The 14464-nt window shown below is 38.5% G+C and overlaps 1 protein-coding gene across 2 annotated transcripts in view; it reads left to right on the top strand.

Annotated features, from left to right (window-relative positions):
* NXPE3 (neurexophilin and PC-esterase domain family member 3) overlaps nucleotides 1-13918 on the top strand; it is a 39735-nt gene extending 25817 nt beyond the window's left edge. For both annotated transcript variants that reach the window (XM_020999947.2, XM_020999946.2), the window contains exons 5-6: nucleotides 3343-3549; nucleotides 9499-13918. In XM_020999947.2, the coding sequence (XP_020855606.1) occupies nucleotides 3343-3549; nucleotides 9499-10049 (758 nt within the window). In that variant the 3' untranslated portion in view covers nucleotides 10050-13918. The remainder of the gene's footprint in view (nucleotides 1-3342; nucleotides 3550-9498) is intronic.
* Nucleotides 13919-14464: the final 546 nt, after the last annotated feature.

Here is a 14464-nt window from a genome sequence, read left to right on the forward strand (position 1 = left end):
ACCTAACCTCTGTTTGCCTTAATGCATTGGAGAAGGAAATGGCAGATCACTCCAGTACCTTTGCCAAGAAAACTTCATTTGACCGTGTGGTCCACAGAGTCCCAAAGAGTGGGACACATCTGAACAACAAGGACTTGATTAATCCACTGAAGCTGTAATCTAGTGAGGGGTAGGCCTGATTTAGGTTTTTTTACCCTGTTCTGGAGTAAAATGAAGCACTCCTAGGTTGTTTAAGAGTTAACAAAAGAAATCATAGCATGGAAACAATATCCAGTAAGGATATTCCAACACTTAGCTTGGGTAAATCTCTCTCCTCCCCCATTGGAAATGGATCATCTGGTTGGCAGGGCACAGTGTTTCTTGGGACATCTCTAAATCTGAAGGACCTCCCTTCATTACAGGGTATCCCTTTTTTATGTCCATAAGTGACTAGGAAACTGAATGAAGGAAGGTATAGCTTGTGCCTTAATACCCTTCCCCTCACCCCCCCATCAAGTTTCAGGCTGGGGGGTGAGATAGAAACCAGCTCACCCCATGTTGTCAGGGGAGGTGAGGAGGACCCATGGTACACAGTAGTCCTAACACTACTTGCTTCCCTTTATCCATATCTTGACCAGGTTGCAAAGATAATTTTCCGGGATGCACCCAAAGTTGTCATTCTTGTGGCAAAACTATTATTTGGATTTTGTCTTCCTGCTTAATCTCGATAGTGAAATTTGTCTTTGTTCTTGAACCTTAAAAATGAGAACTCAAAAATGGTTTGAGTAGAGAACTTTTAAAAATTAAAAAAAATTAGCTTTTTAAAGGCAAGATGGACTTTTGTCCTTCTTGATTTTTATCTCTCTAAGCACAGATACTTAGAATTAATTTCTTAAATTTTATTTTATATTCAGGTCTGTATTCTTTCTTCCCTCCCCTCTCTCTGCTGTTGAGAAAGCAAGAAAAACAAAACCCATTATGAACATGTATAGTCAAGCAAAACAAATTTCATATTTACCATGTCCAAAAAAGTCTTATTCTACACATCGAATTAATTCAGTTAATAAATTTGCCTCTGGGAAAATGTGGTCGAAATGCAGAATACTGATTTTTTCTTCCACAAAATATGTTTATCTATATTTCAGTTATATTATGTATTAAATAGGATTTTGTGGAATAGCTTGGGAACCTAACCATTGCTTAAAATCTTATTCTTCTGGGCAGTATTGGATGGATAGAGCACCAGGCCTGAAGTCAAGGGGTCCTGTGTTTGAATCTGACCTCGGATACTGATTAGTTTTGTGACCACGAGCAAGTCACTTAATCCTGATTGCCTTGAAAACCTTACTCTGGGAGTTTTCCCCCTGAGTTCTAAACAGCTGGCTTACAAATGAAATCACAACCTAATTATATAGTTGGACTGAAATATTAGTGTTGCATCCAGAATATGACTTCTGCATCAGATGACCATAGGAGGGCAGTGTAGGCATATGTTTTCACTTTTCTGTTATTGTCACCTCCCTTAAGAATGAATGTCACGTACAGTAATTGATTTGATTTGCTTGACTTCCTTCTGATAGTAAATATAATTAACATTGAATTGAAAGAGTTATTGTTTACAATGTAAAATGCGGTATTCTTAATAATAATGCATCTGATACGTAACAGAAAAGCATTATTCCTGAATAATGTCTCCAATTAACCTATATGAAACCTTAGATGCCTGATGGGTAAACTTAGAGTCTGAGCCCATGAAAAATTGTCACATGTGTAGGAAGGATGTTTAACTATATGCCCTGGCACAACAGGACATCTTTAGCTAAAGTTCTTTGGAAAGAATGAGAAACAGAAGAGTTCTAAGTAGAACAGATGATTCCAAGAGCTCTAGATAATAGTTTAAGAGTTGTACATTTGTGGGAAGCTAAGTGGCACAGTGGATAGAGCACTGGCCCTGGATTCAGGAGGACCTGAGTTCAAATCTGGCCTCAGACACATACCACTTACTAGCTGTGTGACCCTGGGCAAGTCACTTAACCCCATTGCCTAGCCAAAAAACAAATAAAAAACAAACAAAAAAAAGAGTTGTACATTTGTTTCTGTGAAAGAAAACATATTTACATTTTATTTGCTGACTCATAAGAATTTGGATTTCAAATACTAGACGGTGAGTGGACATTCAGAATGTCTTTAAACGTGGAACTCAGATTCTGGAAGGGAGTGATATAAAAGAGAATTCAGAATTGCCCATTTAAAAAAAAACTATTTGAATGAGTAATATAAGCTATCAAGTGTAAACTTTCAGCAAAAATCCAAGAGAAAATTAAAAATGTCTTGGAAGCATTTTTGTTTTCAAAGTATATTGAAATTTATCCTTTTCATAGCCTCCTTTAGTCATCTGAAGCTAGGAATTTAGTTGGTTCTAGTTTGGGAAAATTTTCTGACGGGGACACTTGATTTGGCCTTGAGGGATAAGTAGGATGTAGATGGAGGGAGGAGGAAGGATATTACATAAAGCTGGATGAGCAAAGAGAGGAGAGCTTGGGATATATATGGTGAGGGCATGAGTAGTCCAGTTGCTCTGGAGGATGGACTATATGAAGACAAGTACAATGAAATTAGGTTGTAAAGATAGGCTGGGACATTATGGACAGTCTTGAATGTCAGGCTAAGGAGTTTGAGGCATATTTGGACAATGGGGGGGGGCTTTGAAGGGTTTTGAGCAGTGGAGTGATGTGATCCCTCCTGTTCACCAGAAGGACCAGTATGTAAGGTGTGTATAGTGTAGAGATGGAGGCAGACTGGAAGCATAAAGACTAGATCAGAGGCCATTCTTATAATCTAGATGAGAGACTACATATGTATAAAAAGTTGGACAATGTATGGACTACAAGAGACATCTCTATGCCCTCATCACTGGTTTACTATGGACTAGTTATATCACTTCTGCATGATTCCACTTATCTATTTATAAAGTGCCTGTATAAGTTGGCATCTGCCTCTGGTGAGAAGTGAAGCAGTGCCTGGCAAGTGTTTTGAATCCGATGCTTATATTCACATAATTGTTTCTTTTGACCTTCCATTTCCTTCAGCCATAATGAAACTGTATGAACTCAGAGGAAAATTCAGCTGCTTTTATCTTCCATTCTCCCCAGAACATCATCATACTCACTTCACACCTGTAAGAACGATACTTGTGTGCAGTGCAGAGACTTCAGTGTGTGACTGGATGAAATAAGGGGGAATTCTTTTAGGTGTTAGAGGAATAAAAAGTTACATGTATATCAACACATTTATGTCATCACACTGGGAATTTTTTGTTCTGGTATCTAGGAGATTTTCAAGGATTTTCTTTTGTCTTTCCAGAAGCAAATGACCCTGAACCCTCTCAAAGCATGGAAAACTTCCCTTCTGGTTATTATTACAAAAACCAGTGGAGGCCTAGAAAGTTCAAGATGCACCAGTTTAATGAACCTGACAACATTACAGAATGCTTACAAGGAAAAATGGTCTATTTATTTGGTGACTCTACCATAAGACAGTGGTTTGACTATCTGATCACATTTGTTCCAGGTTGGTACTTTGTTTTTTAACAAATACTTCTGAGATATAGGGAATAATCATACATATGGCCAGGTATTTAGGGGTAGGGTGGGGGAAGCACTCATGTAGGCTAGAAAGGTGATGGCCTTCTCTCCTCACTAGAGAGGTGGAGAACCATGGGTACAGAATGTTGTGCATACTGTCACAAGAGATTGATGTCTTAGTTGGTTTTGCTTAACTGATAGAGTTACAGGAGAGATTCTTGGGGTGAGAGAGGCAGAAGAGAATATTGGGAAGTGATTGTGATGTAAAAACAAAAGGCATCAATAAAATGTTAAAAAAAAACAAACCAGAAAATAGTTGGGAGATATCCAGTTTCAGTCCAAGAAAAATGTTAGGCAGCTGATGTTACTAGGGGAAAATACAACGTTGTGCAGAGAATTGTGAGTTGTGAGTCAGAGAGACCAGGGTTCTGATTCTAGCTTTGTCACTAACTAGATCTGTGACCTTGAAAAAGTCAATTTCTTCCTCTTTGAAATGAGGGGACTAAAGGAAAACATTACAAAAATAATAGTTCCTCACATGCATATAGTTCTGTGTTGTATGTAAACGCTTTTCTTATAACAACTGTGGTGGGGAGGACTGGGGGGAAGTTTGGTTGGTAGCCTACTTCTGGTACAGTGGACTCCTCAGACCCAGAGCTTTTAAACAAACTTCTTTTTTTAACTAAAATCATTCCAATACCATCAGGTAGAAGGAATTTTCAAGGTGCTTCAAAAAAAAACAGTCGAAGGGGTAAGAACCAATAAAGACCATTGGCAAGGAATTAAAAAAAAAAAGCAGCCAGTAAGGAAGGGTCTTAGGAACTCCTCACCAAAGTCTCAAAAACCCCTTTGACACTTGTGTTGTCCAAAGGGCCCACAGCTGGGTGTCGGATCAGTCCACCTGGAAGCAAAGTTATACCCAATTGCCTCAGGTCTGCAATCACAACTTTCTTGCTTACAGTGTTGGTGTGCTGCCCTGTGTTGTGAGAGTGTGGAGGGTTAACCCACACCTACCCAATTTCTGCCCCACAACAATAACCCTGTGTGGTAGTCGAGGCATTATTTTCATTTTACGAGTGAAAAAACTGAGGCTTAGAAATGTTAAATAATTCATCCATGGTTATAGCTAGTAAGTGGCAGTCAGGATAGGAACTCAGACTTTCAGGCTGCATGCATGTCCTGTGCTCTTTCTTCTGTACTCTGCTGCCTTTCAGATGATCTCTTAGTCTAAGTTTCTGTGATTCGATTATGCAAAAATGTTGGCATCTTCAAGAACTTTGATTGGTTCAGTTCCCAGCTGTACCTAGGAAGCAAGTAGGGAAAAGCATTAACATTCAATTTGTAAGCTTCTTGAGGGCAGGGACTGCCTTTTTCCTCTTTTTGTATCCCAGTACTTACCATAGTGCCTGGAGCTTAGTAGGCACTTAATAAACATTTATTAATTGGTTGACCTAGTTTTATGGTGGCAGTGATACATCAAAGCTCTCAGCATGGCCCACTACCACCATATTGTCTCTTTTCCAACTGTCCTAATGCTGAAGATCTACTAGGGAGAGGACTAGCATGTACTAGAGAAATCTTTCTGGCTTCTGCCTTGTACCAGAGCATCTATCCAGGATTAGGACTAAACATAGTAACTTTATTTGCCAGCCATATGTCTTTTTTCCTTCTTGCCTCATGGTGCTTTAGGTGAGTGGAAACCCTCCCCTCTATTAAGTAAAATGCTAAATGGTTTAGGAGACCTCTGTGTGTGTAGAGAATGAGTATGGGGATAGGTTGGGGCCATTGTGAATTCCACGATTAGTTACGAACTTCTTTCTAGTCTGATATGTATGGTCGTCATTTAATTTATTGCATCAGAATACTTGTTGAAAGGGGCATACTCTCTGTTGCTTGTGAAAATAAGAAGCTGCGATTACTAATTTATTTTTACAAAGGGAAAGAAGAAGTGGATGCTACCATAAAAGGAGAAAGAAACTCAGGCTTTTTTTTTTTTTAACAGTGATACAGCTTAGTCTAGTTTCACTGAGCACCAAATCGAGAGTTCAGAGCTGGGGAAAAGTGTGATTCCTCCCTGTTTTCCCTCCCACACATTCATTCGATTATTCAATCACTAATCACTTTTCCCTCTCAAGTCTCTCTCTGAAACCTCTCACATCTGTCTTTTCCACTCCACTGGTACCATCATAGGTCTCATTTGAATTATTGCAAGCCTCCTCACTGCTTTCCCTGTCTCCAGTCTCATCTTTCTCTAATTCATCCTACACATAGATTTCTGTGCACAAAGGGGTATGGGGTTGAAGGGGGTAAAGGGAATAAGCATTTATGTAGGACTTAGTATATTGCATTTATTATGTGCCAGGCACTATGCTAAACACTTTACAAATATTATCTCATATGATCCTCACAACATCCCTGGGAGGTAGATGCTATTATTTTATCACCATTTTTACAGTTGAGGAAACTAAGTCAAACAGAGGTTAATTGACTTGTCTAGGGACACATAGCTAGTAAGTGTCTGAGGTCAGATTTGAACTCAGGTCTTTCTGTCCCAAGGCTAGAGCTCGATCTGTGTCACCTAGCTGCCCAAATGACACTTGGTACAGAAGCACTACCATCACTCCACTGCTTATCAGCCTTCAGTGGATCCAAATTACTTATCAGATGTATAGCAGAATCCTTTATTTTGTATTCCATGCCCTTCACAATCTGGTTCTGACCTGTTATTTCAGACTTGACTGTCATGTACTCTAGGCTCGTGAGCAGCTGGGTGGCACAGTGCATAGAGTGCCAGGCCTGGAGTCAGGAAGACTCATCTTCCTGAGTTCAAATATGGCCTCAGACACTTACTAGCTGTATGACTCTCGGCAGGTCACTTAACTCTGTTTGCCTCAGTTTCCTCATCTGTAAAATGAGCTGGAGAAGGAAATGACAAATCACTTCAGTATCCTTGCCAAGAAAACCCCAAATGGGCTCATGAAGGGTTGGACATGAGTGCAATAACTGATCAATGACAGTTCTCTAGGCGTCTGCCATCTTTCTAAGACATTGCATGTTTTCCCACCTCTGTTCATGCCGTTCTTTGTGGAATTCCTACTTCCTTGTCATTTCTATCTGTTGGCAGCTTTTCTGTACTTCAAAGTCCAGCCCAAATGCCTTCTCCTAAATGAGGCTTTTTTTGATTTACACAGATGATAGCATTTTCTCCTGTATCTGATCTTAAAACACTTTATAAAAACCTCATATTTTAATTTATTTTAAATTTAACTGTGTCACATGTCTCAGCTCTGTGGGATAGATTATCACAGTTATCCTATGAAGGCCTGTAGGATCACAGATCCAAAGCAGGAAGAAATCTGAGATTAGTCCAATGACTTAATTTTACAGGTGTGAAAACAGAGTCCCGGGGAGGTTAAGTGACTTGCTTACTTAAGTGATTATGTTACTTAAGTAACCCAGGTAAAAACTTTGAAGGTAGCATTTGGTTTTAGAGCCAGAGCTTGTCTGCCGTTCCATGGCACCTCCTTTGGGGAGTGTATTTCTCCCCACTATTGTGTTGAATGAATGAAAATCATCAAGAAACATTAACTATCTATACTGGAAGTTTGCCTAAGGTACAGATGCCAGGTACTGAACAAAGTAGATTGTCATAGCCCAGGCCTGGGAGGAAGTTATGGCTGCTTAGCCTGTAGCTTTCTTCCAAAACTGGTTGGTCTCTTCTTTGATGACTGAAAGGCATCAGAACCATCTTAATCGGTTTAGTGTTCTATAACCACCGGTTGTTATCTAGGTAAAGCATAATCCTGGTAATCAGACATGATCCATGTAGGAGGAATAATGGAATTTATTAATTTTGGAGGACTTCAGCTTTCATTCCATTTAAGTGTGGCTGGAAGGTAAACAGTAATGAATTAATTGGGAGGATTAAGAGAGGCCAACGATTGCCCAAGACAACATATTCTAAACTAATTTGGCCACAGAATACTGTTCAGTTTGAAATTGACTTAATAAATATTGATCCAGGGAGACTGAGCATATGGAAGATTCCACAAATCAAACGGGCAGCTGGATAATTTTGGAAGCATAATAGAGGAAATGAAGTTTATTTTCAATGACACCCCCCCCCCGCCATTGACGTAGGTACTAAATGTTGTTATTATGGACCCCTTCTTAAATGCGTAAAACAAAATACCTAGGATTACAGAGGAAAACAACTATATCGAAATACTGTTATCAAACTATATTAAAACAATGAGAAGCTCACAGACCTCAGAACTCCTGTATTTAGGGTTCAGAGTAGGAGCATGACATCATTGAGGGCTGAGGAAATCTGAGGTTTTGAAGAGAAGGTGGGATGTGAACTGGACTGTGACAAAAGGGTAGGGTTTAGATAATGAGACTGGAAAGAGGAAAGTTTTTTTTTTTTTTTAGCTTGAGAGTTATTAGCTTTTTTTGCACTTGTTTGAGAGATAGATTTCTCTTTAGTGAGATTGGCCTGGCCATAGAATGAAACCAACCAATGAAAGACATGTCATTGCTTCCGTACTCCATTTTCTTTTTTCTTGATTAGTGTTTTGTTTTGTTATACCGCTTTCATTTCTGAATATGTCCCTCCCCCCAGCACCCAGCAAGCCAACCCTTGTAACAAAGAGTAAAAGAGAAAGAGAAAAAAAGAAGCAGTTCAGCAAAACCAATCAGACATTGACCATGTCTGCCAGTATATGCAATAGTCCATACCCATAGTCCCTTACCTTTGCAATGAAGGGAAGGAGGTCCATTTTCTTAACTGTTCTCTAGGGCCAGACTCAGTAATTATAGTGGGATAGCATTCAGTTTTGTTGTTTTTTCCATTTACGTGATTGTAATCATTGTGTGTATTATTTTCCTGGCTCTGTTTATTTCACTCTATATCTTCCTTTGCTTCTCTGACTTGATCATGTTCATTATATTTTATGACATAGTAATATTCCATTACATTAATGTACCACAATTTGTATAGTCATTCTCCAGTTTATACTTTCCTTCATTTTCAATTCAGTGGGCAATTCCTTGCGTTTACTATGTGCCCAGCACAAATTCTCTGCCGTTACTTAATACTAGTGCCTTTCCTCTGTTGATTATTTCCAGTTTGTCCTGTATCTACCTTGTTTCTGCATAGTTGTGTGCATGTTGCTCCCCCATTAGATTGTGAGCTTCTTCAAAGGAGGGACCATCCTTTGCCTTTCTTTGTTTGTTTTGTGCTTAGCACAGCACCTAGAACATAGTAGATGTTTAATAAATGCTTGTTGACCATCTGACTTATAAAGTTTACATTTTGCTTCTTGGCTCATAAAATGAAAGCAACAGGCTGATTTTCTTGAATATAGTGACCACCTAGTACAGCAAGATTTCTTGGTCTGGTGGACAATGTTACACTGAAATCAGCTTTTTTTCCCCCTAAGGAGCCATGGATGCAGAAAATCTCAGTAGTTACATTTCTGGCAATTGAACTTTTTCTTTTTTAAGTAAGTTCAGTTCCAACTATGCTAGAGTAATAAGCTAATAAATTTAAAGGGGTTTGTGGAATTATAAATTTAGAACTGTAAGGGACCTCGGAGGTTTATTGATGATACCAGCCCACTAAATTTTTTTACATATAAGGACACTGAGGCTCATGGAAGTCACATAACTCACCCAAAGTAACATAAGTAATAAGTGGCAGAACTGATATTTGAAAGCAGGCTGTTTCATTCCAAATTAAATACTCTTTCAACAGTATCACCCAGGTGAAGCCTTTTCTTCTTCCATTTCCTTTGTAAATAAATATATACTATCCAAAAAAACTATTTTGCTTTCATTCAGATAGATATTCTTTGATTCCTTTAGGTAAGTGGGGTAAGAGAGAAAAGTATTCTATTTTTATTGTTGAATGTCTTTATGCAAATATATGTTTCAGATTTGGTGGAGTTTAACCTGGGCAGTCCTAAAAATGTTGGCCCCTACCTCGCAGTGGATTTGAAACACAACATTTTGCTACGGTATCGCTGTCATGGGCCTCCCATCCGGTTCACTACTGTCTTAAGCAACGAGCTACATTATGTGGCCAACGAGCTGAACAGGATCGTGGGAGGGAGGAGCACTGTGGTGGCCATAGCCATATGGTCTCACTTCAGCACCTTCCCCTTAGAAGTTTACATCCGGCGGCTGAGAAACATTCGCCAGGCAGTTGTCCGCCTCCTAGACCGGAGTCCAAAGACTGTGGTAGTTATTCGAACAGCCAATGTCCAGGAACTGGGGCCTGAGGTTAGCCTTTTCAACAGTGACTGGTTCTCTTTTCAGCTTGACACCATTCTAAGGAAGATGTTCTCGGGGGTAGGTGTGTACTTAGTAGATGCCTGGGAGATGACACTCGCCCACTACCTGCCACACAAGCTGCATCCAGACGTAGTAATTGTCAAGAACCAGCTTGACGTGTTCTTGTCTTTTGTGTGTCCAGCGAAGACTTAGCTTTGCCCTTTGGGGAGTCCTTCTAGGGAGAGTGTTGGCATTAATTCATGTGAAAAGTGTTTTGTACTTGTGTTCATATAGTTCCTGGGTCTGTCTTGGCAGATGGACTTTCTAAGTATTTTATATTGTCTACAGTTATTTTAAAAGGAATTTCTCTTTCTATCTCTTACTTATGGACTTTGTTGGTAATATGTAGAAATGCTGATGATTTATGTGGGTTTATTTATTATCCTGCAACTTTGCTAAAGTTGTTAGTTTTTTCAAGTAGTTTTTTAGTTAATACTCTAGGATTCTTTAAATACATCATCTATCACCTGCAAAGACAGTTTTGTTTCCTTATTGACTATTCTGATTCCTTCATTTTCTTTTTCTTCTCACTGCTGAAGCTAATTTCATTTCCAGTATAATATTGAATAATAGAGGTGATAAGGGGTATCCTTGTTTCACCTCTGATCTTATTGGGAAAGCTTGTAGCTTATCCCTATTACAGATAATACTTGCTGATGGTTTTAGATAGGTACTACTTATCATTTTAAGGAAAGCCCCATTTATTCCTATGATCTCTAGTGTTTTTATTGAGAAAATCATATGATTTTTATTGGTTTTATTATTGATATGTCGATTATGCTGATAGTTTTCCTAATATTGAACCAGCCCTACATTTGTGGTATAAATCTCACCTGGTCATAGTGTATGATCCTGGTGATTTATTGCTGTAATCTCCTTGCTACTATTTTATTTAAAATTTTTGTATTGATATTCATTAGGGAAATTGGTCAGTAGTTTTCTTTCTCTGTTTTTGCACCCCTCCTTAACTTCTTTCTTGTTTATTTTTTGGTTAGATTTATCTAGTTCTGAGAGGGAAAGTTGAGGTTCTCTACTAGTGCAGTTTTACTCTCAATTTCCTCTTGTAACTCATTTAACTTCTCCTTTAGAAATTTGTACGCTATACTATTTGGTGCGTATATATTTAATATTGCCATCACATCATTGTCTATGGTACCTTTTAGCAAAATGTAGTTTTGTTCTTTGTCTCTTTTAATTAGATCTGTTTTTGCTTTTGCTTTGTCTAAGATCATGATTGCTACTCCCTTTTTTACTTTAGCTGAAGCATAATATATTCTGCTCCGCCTTTTGCCTTTATTCTGTGTATGTTTTTCTGCTTCAGATGTGTTTCTTGTAAACAAAATATTATAGGATTCTTATTTTTAATCCACTCTGCTATCTGCTTATGTTTTATGGGAGAGAGTTCATCCCATTCACATGCACAGTTATGATTACTAACTGTGTATTTCCCTCCATCCTATTTTTCCCCTGTTTATACTTTTGTCTCTCTCTCCTTTTGTCCTGTCCCTCCTCACTGTTGTTTTGCTTCTGACCATCGCCCCTGTCAATCTTCCCTCACTTCTATCAGGCCCCCTCCTTTTCTTGTCCCTCTCCCCTCCTACTTCCCTATGAGGTAAGATAGATTTCTACATCCAGCTTTGAGTTGACATTAAGTTGAATGAAGATTTCCTTTTCATCCTTCACTCCATATGGAAGCTACAGTTGGAGAAATGACTAAAAAGGCTCTACATTATGTAATAGCCTTATATGACAGCAAGAAGAGGGCTTTGATAAATTCAGATTATAATTCATATCTTTTTAGCCATAGGAATACCATCTCAAAGTAATGGCAATAATGTCACAAGTATCCATTCATCACATCAACATTGTGACCAAAGAGTAGAGGTTCTTAACTTTGTGTGTGTGTGTGTGTGTGTGTGTGTGTGTGTGTGAGAGAGAGAGAGAGAGAGAGAGGCCTCTTTAGCAGTCTGGTGAAGCCTATGGACCCATTCTCCGAATAATGTTTTTAAGTGTAAAAAATAACATGAAATTACAAAGGAAACAAATTATACAGAAATAGTTATCAAAATATAAAAAAAAATCACTGGCCACAAGTTAAGAACCCCTGCCAAGAAGATAATTAATATATTTGTTCAAAAAACCTTTTGCAGAGGACTGCTATTCTTTTTTTTTTTTAGGCAGTTGAGGTTAAGTGACTTGCCCAAGGTCACACAGCTAGTAAGTGTCAAGTGTTTGGTCTGAGACTGGATTTGAACTCAGGTCCTCCTGACTTCAGGGCCAGTGCTCTATCCACTGTGCCACCTAGCTGCCCAAGGGCTGCTATTCTTTTTTTTTTAATATAAATTTTTTTATTTTTAGTTTTCAACATTTATTTCCACAAGATTTTGAGGTCCAAATTTTCACCCCATCTCGCCCCTCCCCCCACCCCAATATGGCTTGCATTCTGAATACCCCTTCCCCCAGTCTGCCCTCTTTTCTGTCTCTCTGCCCCGTTCTCTTATCCCCTTCCCCTTCTGTTTTCCTGTAGGACAGGATAGACTTCTGTACCCCATTTCCTGTATTTCTTATTTCCTAGTTGCATGTGAAAACTTTTTTTTAAACATGTGTTTTTAAAACTTTGGGTTCCAAATTTTCTCCCTTCATTCCTCCCCACCCACCCTCATTGAAAAGGCAAGCAACTCAATAGAGGTTGCACGTGGGCAGTTATGCAAAACAATTCCATAGCAGACATGTTGTGAAAAACTAGCTCTATTTCCGTTAATCCTATCCTGCCCCACCATTTATTCTATTCTTTCTTTTGACCCTGTCCCTCCTCAGAAGTATTTGTTTCTGATTACCCCCTTTCCCAATCTGCCCTCCTCTCTATCATCCCCCTGCTCTCTTGTCCCCTTCCCCCCCCATTTTCCTGTAGGGTAAGACAGATTTCCATACCCAATTGAATGTGTATGTTATTCCCTCCTTAAGCCAAATCCTATGAGAATCAGATTCATTCATTCCCTCTCACCTTCCCCCGTTTCCCCTCCATTGTAAGAGCCTTTTATTTTCTGTTTTTTTTTGTGAGATAATTTACCCTGTTCTACCTCTCCCTTTCTTCTTCTCCTAGTATAGTCTTCCCTTATCCCTTAATTTTATTCTCCAGATATGACCCCTTAATCTTCATCTCACCCTGTGCCCTCTACCTACCTACCTACCTATCTATCTATCTATCTATCTATCTATCTGTCTGTCTGTCTGTCTGTCTGTCTGTCTGTCTGTCTGTCTGTCTGTCTATCTATCTATCTATCTATCTATCCATACATAGAATTTTTTCCTTCCAACTACCCTAATACTGACAAAGGTCTCATGAGTTATAAATATCATCTTTCCATGCAGGAATGTAAACAGTTCAACCTTAATAAATCTCTTATGCTTTCTCTTTCCTGTTTACCTCTTCATGTTCCACTTGAGTCTTGTGTTTGCAAGTCAAATTTTCTTTTCAGCTCTGGTCTTTTCATCAAGAATGCTTGAAAGTCCTGTATTTCACTGAATAACCATTTTTTCCCCTGAAGGATTACACTCAGTTTTGCTGGGTAAGGACTGCTATTCTTGAGTGTAATATGTAAACTGGTCTAGGTGATGAACAGATGTCTTTGGTTGCAAAAGGAGTATTTCTAATTTCATCATCAGGGATAGTTGGGCAACTCTGAATGAAATGAGTGAGTGTTCTTCAGTGTCTTAAAAGGTTAGGCTTAGATATGGTTTCCGCATCTTCTTTGAGCATGCTGGAGAACATTGGACTACATTGTGTTGGGAGAGCCTCTTCATGATCTCTTAGTAAAATGCCTTGAAAAAGCCATTATGCTCAGTCAAAATTTCGTTTAATAATCTTTTAAATAAGAAAAATACACACACACACACACACACACACACACATACTATTTCCTGCTTTTCTGTTATGCAAGATATACTATATCAGAGAACTGAAGTAAAAAAAAGGTAATGATGTAAAAGGCAATGATTGTAAAATAAATACTTTAAATTGATGCTTGCACTGTGTGATTGTGTCTAATTTAATAGATTACTCAACAAATGACTAATGGCTGCTGTTCGTTATTAATGTTCTGAAGTTTTAGACTTTTCTAAGATTGATCCTTCCATAAAGACAGTTAATGATTCACATAAAATTGTGGTGACAAATTCCACAGATTTCAAATACTGTTTATTTTTAATTATTACTATTATTTTAGATGCCATATTGCAGTTTAAAACTACAGTCTCTTTTGAGGCAGAAAATTTGATGTGCCTGCCATATACCCTCTATTGTTTGGCAATAAAAGGCTACTATTTCAGCTTATTACTAATTGGGCTTTTTTTTAAATCATTGAATCATATGAATTATAACACTGACATATACTGACTTTTTAAATTAATGAGATAAACTCATTTGGGGCCAGTAACCTTCTGGGCTGTGTCCTTTAAATGCTGTGCAAGATAGACCATCTTTTTACAGTCAGCAATGTAGTACCACTGGGAGAAAGGCCAACAAACAAACAGACTAAGATACTGATGGTGAAAAGAAAATGGTTGTG

This window comes from Phascolarctos cinereus, unplaced genomic scaffold, assembly GCF_003287225.1.
Source record: "Phascolarctos cinereus isolate Bilbo 61053 unplaced genomic scaffold, phaCin_HiC Scaffold_726;HRSCAF=1367, whole genome shotgun sequence".
Classification (NCBI taxonomy): Eukaryota; Metazoa; Chordata; class Mammalia; order Diprotodontia; family Phascolarctidae; genus Phascolarctos; species Phascolarctos cinereus.